The sequence below is a fragment of the Aspergillus udagawae genome (assembly GCF_001078395.1).
Source record: "Aspergillus udagawae IFM 46973 DNA, scaffold_2, whole genome shotgun sequence".
NCBI lineage: Eukaryota > Fungi > Ascomycota > Eurotiomycetes > Eurotiales > Aspergillaceae > Aspergillus > Aspergillus udagawae.
The window spans coordinates 624,977-645,759 of record NW_025091265.1 but is presented as its reverse complement, the minus strand read 5'-3'; the positions used below and the strand labels follow the sequence as shown (position 1 = coordinate 645,759).

At 50.5% G+C, this 20,783-nt stretch overlaps 6 protein-coding genes across 6 annotated transcripts; 1 reads left to right on the top strand and 5 right to left on the bottom strand.

Annotated features, from left to right (window-relative positions):
• Nucleotides 1-255: 255 nt before the first annotated feature.
• On the bottom strand, nt 256-2,077 carry Aud_002546 (putative MFS hexose transporter; the record flags this gene model as incomplete). Its single annotated transcript, XM_043287512.1, has 5 exons — nt 256-752; nt 803-1,237; nt 1,297-1,658; nt 1,718-1,849; nt 1,905-2,077. 5 exons carry the CDS (start codon nt 2,075-2,077, stop codon nt 256-258), a joined length of 1,599 nt encoding a protein of 532 aa, XP_043143447.1.
• Nucleotides 2,078-5,743: 3,666 nt separating this feature from the next.
• Nucleotides 5,744-6,565, bottom strand: Aud_002545 (putative sterigmatocystin biosynthesis cytochrome P450 monooxygenase; the record flags this gene model as incomplete). The annotated part of the gene is made up of 2 exons (XM_043287511.1): nt 5,744-5,970; nt 6,253-6,565. 2 exons carry the CDS (start codon nt 6,563-6,565, stop codon nt 5,744-5,746), a joined length of 540 nt encoding a protein of 179 aa, XP_043143446.1.
• Nucleotides 6,566-7,228: 663 nt separating this feature from the next.
• Aud_002544 (putative MFS alpha-glucoside transporter) lies at nt 7,229-9,156 on the bottom strand (the record flags this gene model as incomplete). Its single annotated transcript, XM_043287510.1, has 6 exons — nt 7,229-7,302; nt 7,355-7,525; nt 7,578-8,043; nt 8,110-8,535; nt 8,584-8,883; nt 8,941-9,156. 6 exons carry the CDS (start codon nt 9,154-9,156, stop codon nt 7,229-7,231), a joined length of 1,653 nt encoding a protein of 550 aa, XP_043143445.1.
• A 1,975-nt stretch (nt 9,157-11,131) lies between these two features.
• Nucleotides 11,132-12,493, bottom strand: Aud_002543 (TPR domain protein; the record flags this gene model as incomplete). The annotated part of the gene is made up of 1 exon (XM_043287509.1): nt 11,132-12,493. The coding sequence occupies one exon, from the start codon at nt 12,491-12,493 to the stop codon at nt 11,132-11,134; it is 1,362 nt and encodes a 453-aa protein (XP_043143444.1).
• A 464-nt stretch (nt 12,494-12,957) lies between these two features.
• Nucleotides 12,958-14,214, bottom strand: Aud_002542 (uncharacterized protein; the record flags this gene model as incomplete). Its single annotated transcript, XM_043287508.1, has 2 exons — nt 12,958-13,895; nt 13,959-14,214. The coding sequence occupies 2 exons, from the start codon at nt 14,212-14,214 to the stop codon at nt 12,958-12,960; spliced, it is 1,194 nt and encodes a 397-aa protein (XP_043143443.1).
• Nucleotides 14,215-15,249: 1,035 nt separating this feature from the next.
• Nucleotides 15,250-19,917, top strand: Aud_002541 (uncharacterized protein; the record flags this gene model as incomplete). Its single annotated transcript, XM_043287507.1, has 6 exons — nt 15,250-15,462; nt 15,529-16,057; nt 16,109-16,335; nt 16,393-16,672; nt 16,719-16,945; nt 17,110-19,917. The coding sequence occupies 6 exons, from the start codon at nt 15,250-15,252 to the stop codon at nt 19,915-19,917; spliced, it is 4,284 nt and encodes a 1,427-aa protein (XP_043143442.1).
• Between the last annotated feature and the right edge of the window lie 866 nt (nt 19,918-20,783).

Here is a 20,783-nt window from a genome sequence, read left to right as displayed (position 1 = left end):
TACGGATGAATTGGTATAGCTATCGGTTATGGGCTGGGATGACCGAAGAGGTGACTATTCATGACCTTCAATTTGTGGGTGAAGGTACTGACAAATGTCTAGGAGCAACGAGACTACACCGACTACAGCAAGGATACGGGAGGGGAAGATAGTAGACTGTGATGCTTGAAGACAGACTTCGGTATTAGAAATATAGCTAGAAACAAACCCAACACCACATCCACTACGTCAGACGTTACTTGTCAAAGACAGAGATCAAGCAGCCGACTTGCCAGTAACAGTCTCGTGGTACGTGGCCTCGGCCTCGATCTCCTTCTCGACCTGTTGCAGATCAATATGCGCAACGGCGTCTTCGCCGTCGAAGATCCGCGCCACCTCCTCAAGGGTGTTACCCTTGGTCTCGACGTAGAAGAAGTAGACGAAGATCAACTCGCAGAAGTTCCAGAGGGTGTAGAAAAGCATAAAGTTCCAGTGGTGGGGGAGGTTCTCCCAGGCGACCATGTTGGTCTGGTTACCGATGGCAAGAATAGCCTGGACGGTGATGTTCATGATCATCATACCCTTGGCACGGAGCTGGAAGGGAAGGACCTCGAGGGCGTAGGCGATGAGCAGACCGGAGAAACCAATGTCGTAGAAGACGCCAAACAGCCAGATGAAGACGAGCTGCGCGTAGCCTGAGCCGGTGTTGGTCTCGCCGGAGTTTTCGTAGACGGCACCGGTGATGGTCCAGCACACGAACGAGCCGACCATGCCTGCGACGGTTAGTTTGATGATGGAAAGGACGAGTTCAAGGGAGACAAACCGGAGATAGAGGTCAGGAACAGAGGACGACGACCGAAGTTGTCGACCTGGGTGGCGGCGGCGACCGTGACAATGATATCGAGGATGGTCTTGCCGGTGCTCAGGGCCAACTTCTGGTTCTGGTTGGTGATACCGGCACCCTCGTAGATCTGGTTCATGTAGTTGGAGAACAGAGCATTACCCGAGTACTGTGAGATGATACCCAGAGAGACGATAATGGCCAGACGCCACAGGTTACCCTTGGTGCGGAAGAAGTCGATGTAGCTGCTCTTCGAGCCGGCCTCCTTCTCCAGACGGATCGTCTCCTTGATCTCACGGTATTCGAACTGCACGACGGTGTTGAGCACGTCGCCCCCACCGTGGTACTCTGTGAGAATAGCGAGGGCCTCTTCGTGGCGCTCCTTGTTGATGAGGTAACGAGGAGATTCGGGGATCCCTAGAGGCCACCCCGATGAGCAATACTCGACGAATAAGGCGGCACAGAGGATGACTTACAGTAGATAAAAATGAGCTGGATGACTGAGGGAATAATCTGCAGCAACGTGATCGATCGCCAGGACCACTCGCTCGTGACGTACGAGGTGCCCCAACCAATGACGGAGACGAGCAGAGCACCGGCGTTCCAGAGACAGTTGTAGATGGTAGTAACGGGACCACGGTGCTGAGGATGAACGATCTCGACGAGAAGCAGAGGAGAGCACATCTGGGCCAGGGAGTTGCCGAAACCAAGGATGAACCGACCAGCGATGTACATGTTGTAGCCGGTGGAAGCAGTGCCGACGATACCTCCGATGACCATGAAGATGCACCCAATGATGATGGCAATTTTACGGCCAAAGCGATCGGCAATGTATGGACTAGATGTCGGCGTCAGAGTCAGAGTTTGCTGCTCATGGCCAGGGGCTGTGGAACGTACGTGATGAAGAAACTGATAATGGAACCAATGTTGAACATGTTCACCAGGAGACCCAGCCAGTTGCTCTCCTTCACCTTGGGGGAGAAAAACTGGGTCCAATTGTCCATCATCTGGGAAGTATTGACAAGCATGCTATAATTGAAGATGGTTAGTTCTGTAATCGCCTTGTCCCAGCAGAGATACCTACCCGTCGTAACCGGTGGTGGCCGAAGCAACCATCAGCGCCGCCGCCATCATGTACAGCTTGCGCAGGTGAGGCTCCCTCTTCCAGTCGACTTTCTCGAACTGGGGAGCCTCAGCCTGGGCCATCTGCACCTTTTCCGCTGCGCCCTTGGCGCCGATGTTGGCAATCTGAACCATTGTGACTGCGTTGCAAGCAAATGCACCTCTGAGACGAACACGAGAGGACTGATCGAGAGCCAGAAAATGGCGGGGTAGCAGCTACATATTATAGCACTGAATCTGGGGAGAGACACGAGGATGGAGCACGCTGCCCTTGACCCGGCTTGGTCAAAGCTTGGGACGAAGCATAGCATAGCAAAAGGCCTGCAGGGAAAAATATGAACGCCACCAGGTGGCAGGAGTGATTGGTGTGTGATGAATTGAGCCGGAGACAACCTCGTCTAGGTGTCTAGCGTGATATCCGGGGAACGGCAAGAACGAACTGGATAAAAGGAGGGTTGCAGACTGGGATCAGGATGGACTAGGCGAGCAGTGCCCATGAGGTGATTGGACTGATCCAGCAGGCCAAGGAGCGCCTGGACAAGCTAATACCACGGCCAGAGCGCTTGGCGTCTCGCTTGCAGCTGACACTTTTTCGGCTGGACGGGCCGCATTCTTTTTGTCCAACTTTGCCAGTATGTTTGCTGTTGAGAAGTTTGTGAGATCGAGAAGTGTATATGAGGGTTTTCATTTTTGCTATCAAGTTATTTCGTATGTTCTCCTCTGATATGACAATTCTCTTGTATCTGAAAGGACGGAAGACCTGACTGAATTTCTCCGTGTCCGGAGACTTGGCCTGTTGGTCCTGGGCAGGTCCACCAGTCCCCGTGTCTCTCCACCGGGTAAAAGAGCGGATCTTCAGGATAAACTCGAGCAGAGGCACACGTCTTTGGTTAGTTCTCCGGTTTGAGTTTGATCCCCGCATTCTTCTGTTGGAGCAAATGAAATCTTTTTCTGTCCATGTGCTGTCCACCTTTACCCTGTCAGCCCAGCCCGGCTTCCAGCCGAGGTCTGATTAGTGAAGCCCGTACAGCATAGCTTAGCCTGTCTACACTACAATTCTGGATTCAACAGCCTGTACGGAGTATTATTCAGTTCTACTGGGGTCGGGATGCTTTCAGCCTGGAGAGACATGTCATGAGTCTGTCAGACACGCGGTCTCAATAATTTCAAGTTCGAAATACATCGACAAAACGGGCTAATACGGTAATATGCAATCACACGAGATTCTTCCGGTTAGACGAGGCCAATCCTCTCAATTTGAAACAGTATATGCTTCGTGTCCTCCGCAGATATCACCCCATCGGTACTTGCCACAAGACATCCAAGGTTAATTCCACTGATCAAATGAGATTCAGCGGCGATATTAACAGGGTCTTTGGCTCCTCCCCAACACGAATCCCAGCCATAGTCTAGTAAGCCTCACGCCACTGCTGGAATTCCCAGCATGAATCAACAGTCATAGCCCAAAATACGAATGTACTTTGTAACGATTCTTTGCTCACCACGGGCCGTTACGCCGGCACACGAAAGTTGCACGTACACAGCAACATTGGGCCTCTGGGCTATTTTCAGTTATGCCTTACCTCTCAAAATAGTGGCGACATGGTAGACTAAGCGAACATTGCTAGTCGTTTCTCGTCGAGCATGTGAACTTCGAGCCATGTGGCCCTGTGGTAGTCATCTGGGGGCATGATCGGATGGATCTCGGTCAGAGTTCAGGCCGCATATTGCTCGAGAGTCTGGCCCGATGAGCTGTAGAACCGGGAACCCGTGACAGACACGGCGCAGACTAGACTGGAGAGCACAGAAGATTTCTTCCCCGGGCCAGAAAGAACGGCAAGCTACTGGTTTACCGGTTGTTAGTTGAGTGGAGCTCTTGTTTAGGCTATCAGAACAGCTGACTCTGACAGCTCCTGTGGCAATCTCGGTGGATGGATCAGAGGCAATCAGGCAGACTTTGATTTAGGCGGCTATTGCACCAGCAGTGTACTTGCATTTCGGCTCTGGCAATTGGTCCACAGCAGATTAACCAGGATGTAGCTATTCTTTCTGAAATTCTGGATGGATTGCTGCTTGCTCGTCTCGCCTCTTGTCCCTCATTTCCTGTCGGCCAGCCGCCGACTTCTCTTCTGGGAAGGTTCAATCCCTGTTTGGCGGCCCTACAGGTCTTGATCCAGAGCAAACATAAAGACATGCACCAATAGCGTGCATCAGGCAATAATAGTTCCGTTGGTACGTCTGTGCGGTGATTCCAAATAGTTAGCTAACTATTGTCTACTGCTGAGTAAGGCAGTAGAGCTCAGATGACTGATTTTTTGGCCCCCGGGAGGCTAGAGCAGCGCATCTGCCGACAAGCCGACAAGGAAGACAGTTGTAGGCAATGAGGCGATTCACAGACATAACAACTGGCCATTGAATGCTCATGAAATTTGTTGGCACCAATGTGGTCTCGATCCTATTGACATTGAAAGCATTGGAATGAGCCTGCTTGATCGGCAATGAGGGACCGGTCGTTCATCCCCTCTACGATCCTGCCATCCGAGTGTATTTCTCGGACTCCATGGCCGGTCTGTGGCATTCGATCAGTTATCTGGTAGATAATCCTATCCCGTCTCGTTAGATTGGTGTGGCGCATTGGCATTTCACAAGGCTCTCCTGAGTCTCTCACCTTCACATCGACTGAGGGGGAGCCTGACTGGAAAACCCTGGGTTCCATATAGCCTAGAGTCTAATTTGCCAGAGGCGATCTCTGAATTCGGTTAATAATAGCTTCTGTTCAATTTCGAGCTGCGGTTGTTCTGCTATGTCTAAGACATTGCTTACCACATGCATCAGCGTCTCCTTGCTGCGTGGATCCGTCTGAGCTCTTGCTGTAGACCGCTTAGTTCCATTTCTTGTCACCGACAAAGCGATACATCTGACTAAATGTGTCGTCTATAGAGTTTTTGACACTTTGCTCGATACCTTTGCCGTTTCGATGCCACTCTCAGACACGAGTCCAAATCACTTCGATCCTGAAATAGTTCCGATGTCCTAAAATGTATCTTCACTAGTCCTGGAGCTTCGAAATCAGCACATGCGAATAATCGTAGGGGACTTGAAAATGATACCTTCTTATTCGGTACCAATTCCGTTGATGGATTGATTATACGGAGTCGTGGTACTTATGGTCTCTTATTTACGAAAAAACGCCGCGTGGACGCTGCAATTAATCTCAGCCCACCTCAACAACCTCCTTGACGATCTCTACGATCATCTCGCAAGGTAAGCTTGCACATCAATGGGCCACTCACAATATAACAATTTCTTCTGACCTTTCCAACCACGGCCCTCACACAGTTCCAGGTCGAAATTCCAAAAAGCATCCGTGCAAGTATCACCCGCATCTCAGTGTAAGCCAAGTTCCTGCCAACGCAATTCTGCGGCCCGATCGAGAATGGCTGGAAGACGGTGCGATTGTCCGAAAAGAATGGCGAGGCAGGGTCGTCGATCGGGGTAGCTATCATTCAGGGATAAAATGGTCTGCTTGGCGGAAATTCCTCAGTGGCGAATACGCAGACAACTCGCGGACGGAGGCTTTGATCTGAGAATATCAGTCTCGACCCGTTATATTCTCAATGTCGAGCTACATTTGCAGGAACGCAGTAGCCCGAGGTTTGGGCAGGCACTTCCGTCCAACGCTGAACCCCTCCTGACGGAGGAGGATACAGCCGAAAGGCTTCGTTCAGGCATCCCAGATGTATGGTAACCTTCCCGTGACCTGGTTGAAAGTTATATCCTTCTGCGATGCAAAGATTCCTCTCACTCGTCCGTCTCCTTATCGAGCACATCGGAGGTCCGAAGAAGCCAGGACGTAACGCCAGACAACCGCGCAGCCGTAGTCTCACTCCCAGCCAGAATGGGGATATTCGCATTTTTCTCCAGCTCCTCCAGACTCAGCCTTTCCTTATCCCCACGATGTCGCAGCATCGAGTCCATAAAGTCTCCGCGACCAGCCGCCGAGTTATGCACCCGTTTATGGACAGTTGCTGTCGCATGCTCGACCTGCTATCTCCTCGCCTCCATGAACCCTCCCGGGTGAAACGCGAGAACCACCTTGAACACCACCGGATGCTGATGCAGCCCTCGCAGAAATGGAATCGCCTTCACAGACCCAAACATCGTCGCCACTCAGTGATGATAATCCGAGCTATCCAACCCCCCAAACGGCTTGCCAAAAGCAAGATCTCCTACGTCATCATATCCGCCCCCCTCCCAGGCCCTCCGACTCCGCGAACGCCCTCAGTCGCTCGATCGGTTTATCGATGTACCGTGTGAGATGCAATCCTGTGCCCGCAGGCTCTTGGCCGAAAATGCTTGCGAGAGCGCCTTCTGGAAACGAACATGCTCCACGTCGTTGGCGCTGAAGATGTCCTTGCCTCTGTCGGTGGAGATTTGCACTTTCGGGAGCTGGCGATGGCCGTGTCGATAGGTATCCTTCCAGGCTGCCGCGGTGATGTAGGAGGCCTCGTCTAGACCGGAGCGTACGAGGTTGCTGCATTTTTCATGCCAGGAGCGGAGGTCTAGGTCTGGTCTTCCGCGGATGGCTGAAAGGTGCTGAGCAGCGGAAATGCGATCGATCATTTGGTCCGGGGATGGGATGTGGCTTAGTGGATGGAAGTAGATGGTTCTGATGGCTGATAAGAGTATGTAAGAGATGTAAAGCAACGACGCAGCTGTGAGTATTATGAGTATCGTGCCTTATTATCCTTATCGGGAGGTTATTCATATGCAAAACTGTGTCATTGTACCATCAGGTCAGTTGGCAATCTACCGACACAGCGGCAGGTTGTTTCGCATTCTGCAACCGGCGTACAGTTGAGCACTGTGGCAGATTTCTGCTAAGAGTCCTGTTAGTTTGAGACCTTGATTCTTCTTCGCTCTTGTACAAGCTTGCTGTAATACTAGCGCGTAACTTCCCTGAAAAGCAATGCTTATTTCAACCTGTATCACCATACATGTGGGCGCAAGTGATATGAGAGTGCCCAGCCAGGGCTGTTTCGCAATCTGCAAGATACATACCAGGAGGCAGATACAGTCTGAAAGCCTATTTTAGCCTCTAAAGATGGTTTTATTGCCTACGGGCGAAGTAGTCAAGGCGGAATGTATATCCGTGCGATCGGATACAGAAATGGAATCTCAAAAAGATCACAAATACTATTGCACGATTTCCTGACATTGTCGAAGAGCATTACCTAACAGAAACGCGCCGTACCTAAATAACATGGCAAGTCAAGGAATGGCTGTTCAAGCAATATGCTCCGCCGTTCCCATATTTCCCTCCTCCTCCTTTGATATGTATTCCCGCTGATTGGCAAACTCTGCCCACTATATTAGAATAGGAGACATGGAGCAAGGGGAGGAGCAACGTACGGTCCACTTTAGTGTACTTGAACTTTCTTGCGGGCACGCGGTGATGGAAGAGCAAGTCAATCTCTCCAAAGGTGCGGTCCTTGGTCTCAGGAAGACGGAACCAGCACCAGATGTTGCAGAGAAGGTTGGTGCCAGCATAGAAGAGACCTGTTTTTGCTCCCCAGTTCCATGCTGCAATGCCAAGGTCAGCGGTTTTCATCTAGTAAAAAGAGTGGAACCTTACCAGAGGCAGCAATCATGCGTGGTGTAAGCGAGTTACTGAAGATGCCCGTCAGGTTGTACACGAACCTCCCAATCACAATCGTCTTATATCTTAACCGTCCCGAAGGTGTTTCGGCAACGATGGGGTAGCAGACCGGTCCGACGGTGATCATGTTGACGAGAGTCGAAATGACCAGGAGAACGGCGATGGCCAACTGTGCGCCCTTGCTGCCTTCCGCGAAGCCAAGGCCACCGATGATCACTATGCAGACAAACATGAACGCTAAGCCGCTCATATAAATAGTTGCTCGGCCGAAGTGCGGGAAGAGAAGCCAGCAGATGACTCCGCCGATGATGTAGCATGCAGAAAGGGAGATGTTGACATCGAATGCTTGCAGTTCCGTAAATCCAGCAGCTTCGAGAAAGACAACCGAGTAGCCGAGGATGGCATTGCCGCTGAGGGTTTGAGCCGCCCAGACGACACAATTCTAGTAGACTGGTTAACAAATAACGCCATTTTCGTAGCAAGGCTGGGGTCCAATCGAGTAACCTACAATTTCCGTTCGCCGCAAGTTCGTCCCCTTGAAGCATTCTAGGAAGCTTGCATTCTCTGTCTCAGCTTGCTCCAACTTCGTGGTATGCTGAATATACGCCAGCGTAGCCTCGACCTCGCGCTCTTTGTCTGGAGTATCCTGTCGAAGGCGTTTCAAGCTCTTTCTCGCCAGGTCGACCTTGCCCCGTCGGACGGCATTCCAGGGCGATTCGGGGGCCAGGTACGCTCCTATGAACAGGGGAATAGGCCAGACCCACTGTAGAACAAATGGTAGCCGCCAGCCTAGATCTCCTTCGACGCTAGCGACGGCACGAACAACACCGGAAGATAGAAGAATGCCAGCACCCCAGCACATGCAGACATAGGCTGTGACGTACGGCCGTAGGACGGTGGGGACAACTTCGCAAGCATATGTAGTCGAGAGGGTCTATTAAAGAAATCAATATTATGCATGGAACAGTTAAGGTAGACGAACCTGGAAAACTCCCCAAGAGACGCCGCACATCGCCTCACCCCAGGCCAGGATCGGCAAGGAAGGCGCAAAGACCGGGATGAAGATCATAACCGCCATCCAGGCCATGAAGAACATCATTGTCGGTCGACAGCCAAACCGGTCCTGAGTGTAAGCGTTGACGAGCAACCCGGCCAACTGTCCTACCATGGACGAGTTCGACAACCCCGACTGCCATGCCGCTGTGATACCTTTGGTTCCTGTCTTGGCTGAGAACTCGCCGAACCGTTCAATAAACTGCGATTGGCCGTAAAAAGAGGTGATCTGTCAATCCTTGTGTTAGCTTTTACTCCTCCTAATCAAGGGAGAAGGAATACTGACAATGACAAGGTCATATCCCTCCATAATCAAACTTGTAGAAAGGAACATGGCCCAGAAGACGGCCTTTTTGTATTTTGACAGAGCTTGTCTCACGGTGAGTAAGCGATCAGCAGCATCACTTTCCTGCGCATGGCGGATGAGTTCGACCACATCGGGGTTGCCGGGGTTGAAGTTTTTCAGCTCGTTCTCAGACGGGACAACCGTCTCGTTGCCCATGCTGACGGTATTCAGATGGGATGATCACCGATAAGTTTGTTGCTAATTCCAGTGAGTGGAGATGATGATCCTAGTGTGCTTGACGATCTGGGGAAACGGGGCGTTATAAAGACCATGGGGGTCGATCGTATCCCCGCCGGAAGCAAGGAGAAAAGCAGACCTCAATGGCCTCGTAAGGTTTCTCTCCACCTCCCCCGGAATGCCATGATGCTGTAGATGGCACACCTTTTGCCACAGACGCGACGGTGAAATAACTACTAATGTGTTAATAAGGAACGGAGTCACCCGCTGGGTTCTCTCTGCCTTTTTGTTCCCGTTCTGGACCAGAAACCGTGTACGGACCGACCCCAGACTGTGCGGGGAAAGTTCCTGGGGTGGAGTCCCGAAAGAACCCCACTGATAATGTCGTTGGGAAAGAGCCGTACGGAAGACTTATATGGCCAAATTCCGATAGACATAAAAGCAAGGTAGTTTATCCTGTTTCGCGGCACGCAATTGCCTAAGCTCATGGATAGCACAAGCTGGAAGCAATAAGATCGAGCTATAAGACCGACGGCACGCATCCTTGGGCCCAGAATGCGGAAAAGTCCCGGCGGACTCTCGGGTGGTCCAATGCAGCCGATTCGCCAGTCTTTGTGAACGGACATAAGCGTGGGACACTGCCTGACAAGGATCTGAAACCAATCATTAGGAGATATATAGAGCTTGACAACCGTATGACGGAGGATAGGTCCCGGTGTCCTTGGCTCTGACTGAGAGTCAGGACAGAGTCACATGCCTCCTAGTTATGTCCGGGCCGCTGACTGTGAGTCGACAGTAATCAAAGGTGGTGTACAAACAATGCTCTGGGATCAAGGATGTCTGTATCCTTTTGACTCTCGTCCGTTAGCTGCGCAGAGAAGTTGTGGTAAGTGGGAACATGCCACGGTCAAACTTGTTCAGCTAGGTGGTCTCCAAGCAGCCGCTCTCGTTGTAGGAAACATGTACACCGACTGCAGGGCTCTATTATGCACTCCCTTCTTCGCAGCTTCTCAAAGCAACGAGAAAGGATCGGTTGAATGCCTTAGGAATGCAGGAATTGGGGGCCTATCTGCGGTGGGGCGCAACATGTACCCAACTGCAGGACTCTATCATTCACTCCCTTCTTTGCATTCTATTGTACGAAGAACAAGTCAGTATCTACTCGTCACTTCAATATCGACGAAGGGTCTACGTTCTATCATGCCATGCGATCGCATTGTTGACCGGGTGGATGAAACATCTCAGCGCTCGCTGAAGCCATACCGGGAACCTTCGGGCTCCGATGGACCCATACGCCTATGGTGCCGTAACCAGAGACGACTTTATCGATAATTTCGCACGTTGACCCTCCTGGCTCACTCCGCTGGCCCTTAAAAGACCTGCCAAGTTCTTCGAGGAATAGAAGTCATCGGAATCAACACTCATCCTCAGTCCCAGCACCTCTTTATGATCTTGCCTTGTCCCATACTCCCGTTTTAAACATGAAGGCCTCTATCTGTCTCCTTCTTGCTACCCGGGCCGTTACGTCTCAGTCGCTTTCTGTCCATGATGTGTTACGTTCGCATCCAGGCTTACACTAGAACAGTATAACTGACAATGGATAGATCGGTTACGACAAAAAAGCCAAAGAAGTGACTATAAGCCCATGCTATTCTTATAAAAGTCGGCAACACGGGAAGGCAACAGTGGGATCGGTGCCCGGATTGCACAATCACAGTCGATAATAACGTCCTTCACTATTGCGAAACGGAGGGACAACACATGGGGGAGATAAGTGGCATTACTACTGCAAGATGCACGGGGCGAGCGATAGTGTGGCGTGATGAAGGGAGCGTTCGGACGAGATTGGTGGGATTGTGCTTCTGGATATTAAAAATAATTCCAGGAATAGGAGATGTGGAAATGCCGATCAGAGAACATAAAAAGAAGGGCTGTATGCAGTGCCTGCAGTAAGCTAATCCTGAGTGTCTCGAACGTGTTGTAGTCTGTAGCAAGCGGCTTCGCATGACCTGCGGACAGGGTCATCTGATGGACAGGCGGTTTTCGCTGCCTCAAATGCTGTGTTGAATATGTCCCGCGCAGTACGCAACTCTCCCTGGCGCTCATAGAGCACTCCAAGCGTAAACATACTCCATAGCGTCGAGGGGTCATCGGGACCCAACACCTTCCGCTTCATATCAACCAGAGAAATGTTTAGTTCCGTCGCCTCGGCACTCTTTTCCTGCCATGCCAGCACATTGACCAGGTCTGCCATGCTAGCTATTGTCCTGGAATGTTCAGGACCTAGTACCCTGACTCGTCCCCGATACGCCTGCCGATTCAGGTCTTCCGCCTCGGCGAATGCACCGCGTTTCTCTAGTACGCCGGCCAAGTTACTGTACGTTGACAGTGTATTCGGATGATCAGGTCCCAGGACCAAAAGTGATCCCTCAAGGACGTCTCGGTGGATTTCTTCGGCGGAGGAATTGTGACCGCAGCTCTGTAGCACGCCCGCCAGGTTGTTCAGTGACGTAAGCGTGTTGGGATCTACAGTATCTAGGGCGTGCTTGTCTTTCCATTGTCTTCTAGTCTCGGCTGCGCGTCTTGCGATATCACCAGCAGCATCCGTGCGGCCATGCTCCAGCATCAGCACCGCAAAGCTGCTCATACACTGTAGCAAGTCCGAGCTATTTCGTCCGTTCAGTGCCACCTGTCGATCGATGGTCTCTCTGAACAGCGATTCCGCCTGCTCTCCTCGGTCTGTCTCCAGCAGGAGCTCGCCCAGGAACCTTACACTATCCATGGTTTCAGGATGCGTGACGCCCAGCAGGCCCTCGCGAAGTTCCAGTCCCTGTCGAAATAGGCCTTCTGCCTCCGCGTAGTCGTGTTGAGCCTTCATCACTCGTGCCAAATTCGTCATGCTGGTAATGCTGGAACTGTGTTCTTCGCCATAGTGTGCAATATACGCCCTCAAGGCCCGTTCTTGCATCCGACGCGCGGCGTCATATTTCCTTTGCTTTTGTAAGAGTAACCCAAAATCATTGAGAACCCGCAAGGTAACAAGGTCATCGCCCCCGAGGACCTCGTCGGCAGTTTGCAGGATGTTTTCGTACATTGTCGCAGCTTCATCATCGCGGTCCTGCTGCTTCAAGGTCCCTGCCAGTGTAGTGGCTGTTCTCAATGTTTCGCGATGGCCATCCCCAAGCAGCTGTTTCTGCCCGTCCAACGCACGTCGTGCGGTTTCCTCGGCTTGCATCAATTGGCCCCTCTCCCAGAATGCCTCCGCGGCGCGGCTGAGGTCTTTCAGACTGTCTTCTTGGTTGGCTGTTGCGAACATGTTGGTGGCCTGTTTTCGAGGGTTGACGTTGTGAGAATTTCATCACCGATGGAGGGGAAGACCCGCATTTTAAAGGATCATCCCTCGTATTCTTGGACTTGGCATCAGCCAATGTTTTCAGTCACGATCCACGACGATAAGACATTTCAACATAGGGATTTTTTATGAATAAGCCTTTGCTACTGATTGAAATCCTCCTTGGAGTTTAGTGAAGATTGCAAACTGTTCTTTAATGCGCGAGTAAAGACTGGCCGGGCATCTACTCTCTTCCGAATCCCCAGAGAGGTATATATATATATATATATATATACTAATTCAGAGTGTGAAACATCTCCATGTGCTGGTTTATACTGAAGCATACCTAAAGGAAATGACATCGATTAAACAACATTCTATCCACCCAGCAGTGGCCTTTTGATATCTTGAGACTACGAGCAAATTCCCCATGTGCATAACCCGAGCTTCTACTTCCCAATCACTGGCCGATTCAATAGATAAACAAATCCTTCCTTGATGCCATTGAGCAGGTTCAGTATGCGAGCACGATGTTTCAACCCACTGTTACAGTACCAATCATCATCTAATAATAGCTCCTCGATCCCCAGGCACAGTCCCGACCAGTTTACTGCAGTTCTGGCCTTGATCAGGTCGTCAAGTTCAAACAATAGCTGAGTGTTGCATCGCGCTTGCCAGTAAGTGTTAGGCAATCTCCATTGAAAGGCTTCCAGTAGATTTCGTGTATCGTTAATGCGCTGTTGACAACGAGGCTGAGTCTCATAGATCAAATCCACCATAGTCACCGCAAGATCCAGTGGCAGGCAGGAAACCCGTGACTGGATGGTCTTCTGTCCTTGACCGGGATCGTCTCGTTGCGAAAGAAGATTTTGAGTGATCAAGCGCTGTATGTCAGGATTTCTCAAAGGACTCCCAGGGGTATGCCACTGCGTGACCTCCTCGAGCTCCTCAGCACTGAGTTCCGGAGTACGTGTACGCTGCTCTGCGGGCCAGTGTGGGCCATTATTATTATTGCAGAGCCCATCGTAAGACAAATGGTCTAAGAAAATACCCCAGTGCTTTTTGTTTCCCCCCCAAAACCCTTCGACAGCGCGGAGGAATGCATGAAGATTTGACATGATGAGATCATGTCCAACAAAACGGTCGAGGAGCAGCCAGCAGTGGGCATGAATCGGATACCCGATGGGCTCCCCTGCCTCTCGATTCCAATCTGGTTCGAATAGATTCGCCATGTGGAAGTCGGCATTCCAATCGTCCTCGTCTAGTGCCAAGTTCCGGATGGAGGCCCTCTGGGGGTTGCGCGGGACGGGGCGTGGCCAGAAGTTAATGGAAAGACCGTTTGAGATTCCAGATAAGAGAATCTGACTTGTCTTTGGATCTTCAAGAACTAGATAAGTTAACTTAATCAGTAAGATCATCTCTCTGACACGCTATCGAAATGATGGCTGACTTGCTCGAAACCAGAACGACCACAGATACGGATATTTCACAAAGTCCGTCTGCTCCAACTCTTGGGCTGGGACAATCACAGATTCTCCCCAATCCTTGTTCGCAAGCTCTCCCCAGTCCTCTCGCTCCTCGAATACTTCGTCAATAACGTAAATTGGAAGATCAGCCCCACAGATCACACAGCAGAGCACCGGATCTACCTTTTTTGGAAAAGCCGTGCAGCGCCTTTTGATACCCAGCTTACCCAGCTTACCCATCTTGCTCTCTAACACAAAAATATATGGCTACTGACAAAATGCGCCGTGCAAGAATGCAAGAAGAATTTGCAAACATCAAAGATGATGTCATGTTTAGCCGTTGAATGCCCATACAAGATAATAGTGATGTCAATGGATATGAAGCTCATCCATTACCTGTTTACCAACTTAATACTGCTGCAATAGTTAAGCTTGAGAAAATAGTAGCTTAGCTTAACTTAAAAAAAAAGCCCAGTAGTCAATTCCGTACGTGATCCGCGTAGAATAAAGGGATTGGAATCCAGGAGGCCGGGGGTTGATCTTGAATAGGAAATAGATGGATGTGGCCCTGCAGTCAATTATACTCAAAAGTCCTGTTGGCTAGATACTGGGCCTCTTCATCAATAAGGATGCACCCAGCAACCAGTGACTTCCTCAGAGCATCATAGAAGAGATACATCATTCCCGTCCACCACAGCAGTTTTACACTCGAGGGATTAACAGTCTGCGCGACGTCTCCCATTAAAAGTATTAACCTTGAGATGTAGAGATGGCCAATGATTGCTGATGATCGGTAGAGTCTATTCAATAGGCGTATCGGTAATATAGGCAATAATTTGGACGAGGGAAGAGGAACGGGAGACAGATATAAATATCGCGTAATTGTTGCGGCATGATATGCACGCTTGTTAGATGACAGAGTGGGAAGAAGGCCATTTTCAAATATGACGCTAATCATGGCAAAGAGGGCCAAAAAGCTAAGCCTTTTAGTGGAATAGTGGCTTTTTTGCTTGACTGATTAGGGGCCTTGACACCCAAAGGAGTGACTCAGAGATCCCCTGTAGCCCCACGTGACATCAGCACGAGTCCCATTGTTATCATCAATGAACCTCTGGAGAAGTTAATCTTGGCTGGAATTCAACAGGGTGTCTATGAGTAAGGTCTCTAATCTCTGCTTTGACATCTTTCACTTACGTCGGACCATCTAGCGGGTTTGACCGCCATCCCAGGTCCTTGTTGTCATTCCTGGTATCGCCTGAAATTCCAAAACACAGGATGTCTTTATCATGTCTACAAGCGGATCACTCCTGGGGGCCGACTTTGCCAACACCTTGTCATGGAGGGTTTGACTTCACCATCTACTTTGAACAAATCTGGCTTTCAGCTGTGCCATCAATCTTGTTCTTAGTTTCCGGCGGTCCTCGGCTGTGGCAGCTCTGCCAAGCTCCCGTGGTGATCCACCAATCGAGGAGTCAACTGGTCAAATTGGTAATACAGCATTTTCAGCATTTATATTGGAGTCAGCTGACTTGGTCCTTTGTTTGACTCTATTAGGGCACTATCAGCCTCCTAATCGTTCTTCAATTGATACTGCTCCCCCTCTGGTCTTTGAGGACATCCCTCCAATCATCTGCTTCCATCCCAGCTGCTGTCTTCTCGTTGGTGGCTGCACTTGGGCTTGCTCTTCTCTCCTTTTATGAGCACCAGCGATCTGTCAGGCCGTCCACGTTGCTTAGCATTTATCTTGTCTTTTCAGTCCTGTTTGATGCCGTCCAAGCTCGATCATTATGGCTTCGCAGCACCAACGGTCCGATCGCAGCTGTATTCACTGCGGCGTTGGCGGTTAAATTGATCATCACCGTCCTGGAAGGACGAGAGAAACGAGCAATTTCACCAGTGCCAGGCATCAAATTGTCGCCTGAGACCACCAGCAGCATATATAACCGTACAGTTTTCTGGTGGTTGAACCGTCTGCTTCTCGCTGGTTACAAGAGTACCCTGCGCTTGAACGACTTGTATCCGCTTGAATCTGATATGACCTCAGCAAAGCTAGGCGCTGCCATAGAAAATGCCTGGATGAAAGGTAAGGAAGCGAACTGAGTGCTATAGCAGCAACAAGACTAATATCGACCAGCCAAGCAAACAAGGCCGTATGGTCTGCTTTTTACAACTGCAGTCGCACTGAAATGGGCTTTGCTCTCCCCAGTGGCCCCTCGTATTGCGCTTATCGGCTTCAAATACTGCCAACCACTCTTGCTGGCGAGTGTGGTCAATTATGTGCGGCTCCCAGATCCAGACCGTGACAGAAATGTCGGCTACGGTCTGATCGGAGCGACAGCCATCGTGTACATTGGAATTGCAGTAAGTTTGCAAACTAGCACGAGAGCTGAGATGGATGGTGCTGACCCTATCGTTTAGGTGAGCACTGGACTTTACAATCTCAAAGTATACCGATCCACCGTCATGATACGCGGCTCGCTTGTAAGCATCATCTACCGCAAAACCTTGAGACTACATCTAAACGAAGCCAAATCTTCGGCCGCATTAACTCTGGCGAGTTCGGACGTGGATCGTATTGGCCTAACCGTTGAAAGTGGCCATGAGATCTGGGCCAGTAGCATTGAAACCATATTAGCCCTGGTGCTGCTGCAACGCCAATTAGGCTGGGCCAGTATTGCCCCTGTGTTACTCGCTTTGCGTACGTCTGAAGTCCATTCAATCTCCCATGCATCGCTTACTAATAGCTCAACTCAGTGGCTACCGCCGCAAATACGCGGATTGCAAAGTATGTCCCACGGCGCCAACGGGAATGGGGCGCAGCGATCCAGAAGCGTATAACTCTAACATCAGCAGTACTCAGAAATATGAAAAGCGTCAAGATGATGGGCCTGCAGGAGACGATTGCTCGGACGATCCAAAGGGCCAGGATCTACGAGCTGGATTTGTCGAAGCGCTACAGGAGTTTCTTTGCGTACATGGCCATTATCTGTTGGTTCTTCTCCTGAGAACACAGGCATTTGAACTGATCTCACGATTTTAGCAACCATACCTTTGCAATTTTCTGCGCCGTTCGCATTTGCCCTCTATGTATATGGTGTCAAATCACACCATAGACATGACTCCGTCGCAGCACAGATATTCGCCTCACTTTCATTGACTCAACTGCTGGCCACTCCTTTACAAAAGGTCTTATCTTCCATTCCGTCATTTGCAGGGTCCCTCGGCTCATTCGCACGTATCGAGGCTTATCTTCGGCTTGACGATCGTGTCGATGGCAGAAATTCCGACTTTGCAAGTAGCCGAGAGAGCGCAAAGGAGTCAATTATAGACGAAAACCAGCTTGAATTGGGGAACTTGCTCACAACAGGGCAAAGCAAAGCTATCGGTAAACGTGCAATTTCAGTGCAGGAGGCCGACATTTCCTACTCCGCGGACTCACATCCAATCCTCCACAAACACAACTTTGAGATTCCAAAAGGCCTCTTAAACGTAGTCGTCGGCCCTGTGGGTTGTGGAAAGACCACACTGCTCAACGCTCTCCTCGGCGAAATTACGATCTCCAGTGGCAAAGTGATGGTGGATCATTCTCCAATTGCCTATTGCCAGCAAACCCCCTGGCTCATTAACGCCTCTGTCAAAGAGAACATCCTCAATCACTCTCCGTACGACCAAACTTGGTACAAGAGGGTGACTTGGTCCTGCGGACTGGACGAAGACATAGAACAACTGCCTGATGGAGATGCTACTCTTGTTGGAAGCCGGGGAACCAGTCTAAGCGGTGGACAGAAGCAGCGGCTGGCCCTTGCCCGGGCAGTCTACGCTCGAGCACCATTAGTCATCCTGGACGATACCTTGAGTGCTCTCGATGCCCGAACTGAGAAACTGGTTTTTGATCGTCTGCTGTCGAAAACAGGACTCTTCCAGCAGCTGGAATTGACGGTTATGCTGGTCACTCACTCAGTGCAACATCTTCGATCTGCGGACAATATCATTGTACTGGATTCAAAAGGACGTATGGAACAACATGGCTCATTCACAGAGCTTAGCGGGCGAGAGGGACCCGTTCGACGCCTGCTAGCTGATTGTCCTCCAGACAAGAACAGTGCAGAAACAAACAGCTTGGAACCATCTTCTGGTTCAGTTTCTTTAAGCCGAACTGGAGGAGCAAATGTGTCATTGCCGCGTGCTGCTGCTACGCCGGGCGTAAAAAGGAAGCCTACATCGGATTCAGCTGTCTTGATGTATTACTTGAAGTCCATTGGATGGTACCGTGCGTCGATATTTCTCCTTACAAGCCTGGCGTATGTGTTCTGCACCAGCTTCACCCAAATATGGGTCCAGTGGTGGACGGAATCCAAGAATCGCGGTGATGGGTCCTTCCTAGGGGTCTATTTTGCTCTGGCGGTTGGAGCCGTCGTGAACTATAGTTCGTCCATCTGGTGCATGATGATCTCTATCGTGCCCATTTCAGCAGCGAAACTGCATTGGCAGCTTCTTGATTCCGTTATTCATGCGCCCATGTCATTCTTCTCAACTGTAGACTCGGGGATCACCCTCAACCGATTTAGTCAGGACATGTCGCTGATCAACAGTCGCCTCCCTGTATCTACAATGCAGGCAACACCGATGGCTTTCCAAGCGTTAGCACAGATCGCCCTTATAGCCGTTGGGTCTACCTACTTGGCTATTGCTATTCCCTTGTGCCTCGGTGCAACATGGGCACTACAGCGATTCTACCTTCGGACGTCGAGACAGCTGCGCTTACTGGACCTGGAATTAAAATCTCCCTTGTTCTCAAGCATCTCCGAGACCCTCGAAGGTCTCCCGACGATCCGCGCCTTCGGCTGGCAGGAGAAATTCGAACGACGTAATCAGGAACGGCTGGACGCCTCGCAGCGTCCAGTCTACCTCCTCTACTGCATCCAGCGCTGGCTGAATTTTGTCCTTGATCTCATAGTCGCAGCGCTGGCAATTCTGCTGGTGAGTCTGGCGACTCAGTTGCCGAGCAGCACAAGCGGGGGCCGTCTGGGTGTTGCAATGCTCAGCATCCTCGGCTTCAGCCAGAGTTTGTCCCAGTTTATATTCTTCTACACAGACTTGGAGACGTCGTTGCAAGCGGTTTCTCGGGTTAAGGAGTTTGTGGAAACGACCGTGTCGGAAGAGGCGGGCCCTGGGTCTCTGACTGCGCCCCCAGAACACTGGCCTGTTCGCGGCGCGGTGGAGTTTCAAAATATCACCGCTTCATATTCTAGTGACATGGACAGCCCTGTTCTCAATGGTATCTCGCTAGTCATCCAGACTGGACAAAAAGTTGGAATATGTGGCCGGACAGGCAGTGGGAAGTCCTCTTTGCTTTCTGCTTTGTTCTGCATGATTGAACTCCAGAGTGGCAGTATCACTGTTGATGGGATTGACCTCAACAACATATCTCGGCAGGAGGTGCGCTCACGGTTAATTGCGATCCCGCAGGATCCATTCCTGGTCCCCGGGACAGTCCGTTTCAATGCGTCGCCGGACGAAACAGTCGCTGACAACCAGATCACCGAAGCCCTCGAGAAAGTCGGGCTGTGGGAGCACGTTCAGAAACGCGGTGGCCTTGATACCGATATTGGCATTCTGTCTCTGTCGCATGGCCAGCAGCAACTGTTCTGCCTTGCGAGGGCAATTCTGAGGCCCGGCACTATTCTCGTACTGGACGAGGCGACTAGTAATGTTGACTGGGGAACAGATGAGGTCATGCAACGGGTTATTCGGGAGGAGTTTGCGAATAAGACAGTTATCACCGTCGCGCATCGTTTGAGAACTATTCTGGATAGTGATTTGGTGGTAGTGCTTGGTGAGGGATGTATTCTGGAGGTAGGCCATCCGGGGGAACTGCTTGCGACTCCAGGCCAATTTCGAGAATTGTGTAGTACCCAAGGCATCACCATTGACAGCTTCTGATGTACCGAGTTGTTGGGATGATAATTCATCTGACTATACACTACCTCTTTCCCACCGCCGCTTTATACAAAGAACTTGTGTACCAAGTACACCCCAATGCCTTAGAACCCTTATGCTACAGCTTCAAGACGTTTCCTAACTCTGCCGGAGCGATAAGAATGGCGACATGCTTTTTGCGAATATGTCGATCCTCTTCAAGACGACACCTGCGTTCATCGACGGTGGTGAGCAGGGACGAGGTATAGATAGTGTCCGTTCCCATTTCGATCATTATAGGTTCGATGCAGCGCGGAACGTAAGTCCGAAGCAATACCACCGGACTATGGTGAAGTAGAAAAGCATGAGTTCAAGGAGTGTGAGAACACAATCTTCTAAAAAGGTATAAGAAGAGTATTCCAAATTCGGGGAATAAATGCAATGCAGATCCCCAGACATGACGCATTTTGGGGTTGTGGGCCAATCGGATATGGCTTGGGGAGGCAAACATGTCATCGGCACATCATCACCCACGATCCCCGTATGGGACAAACCTAATTATCAGGTCTCTTTCGCCAGTTCAACAACAGCAGATAAACTGCTAACTCGGCTACTTCGGTCTTTCAGGAACATACTCCCACGCAGTGAACGATTCTGTTTAGTTTCTCAACGGGGGGATTGCACGGGATTAACCGGGAAACTCAATCAGCATTCTGCTGATCCGGATAGCTCACTCAGCTTCAGTCTTTGCGCCATGCAATATGACAGTGAATTTGCAAAGTGCAGTAATTATACAAGGATGAGTTGTACATGTCTTAGACTGAGCTTGTATGTCTACCATCAAATAGGCTGAGCCACCCGAGGCGTTCGAAACATCAGCCTATCGGCGT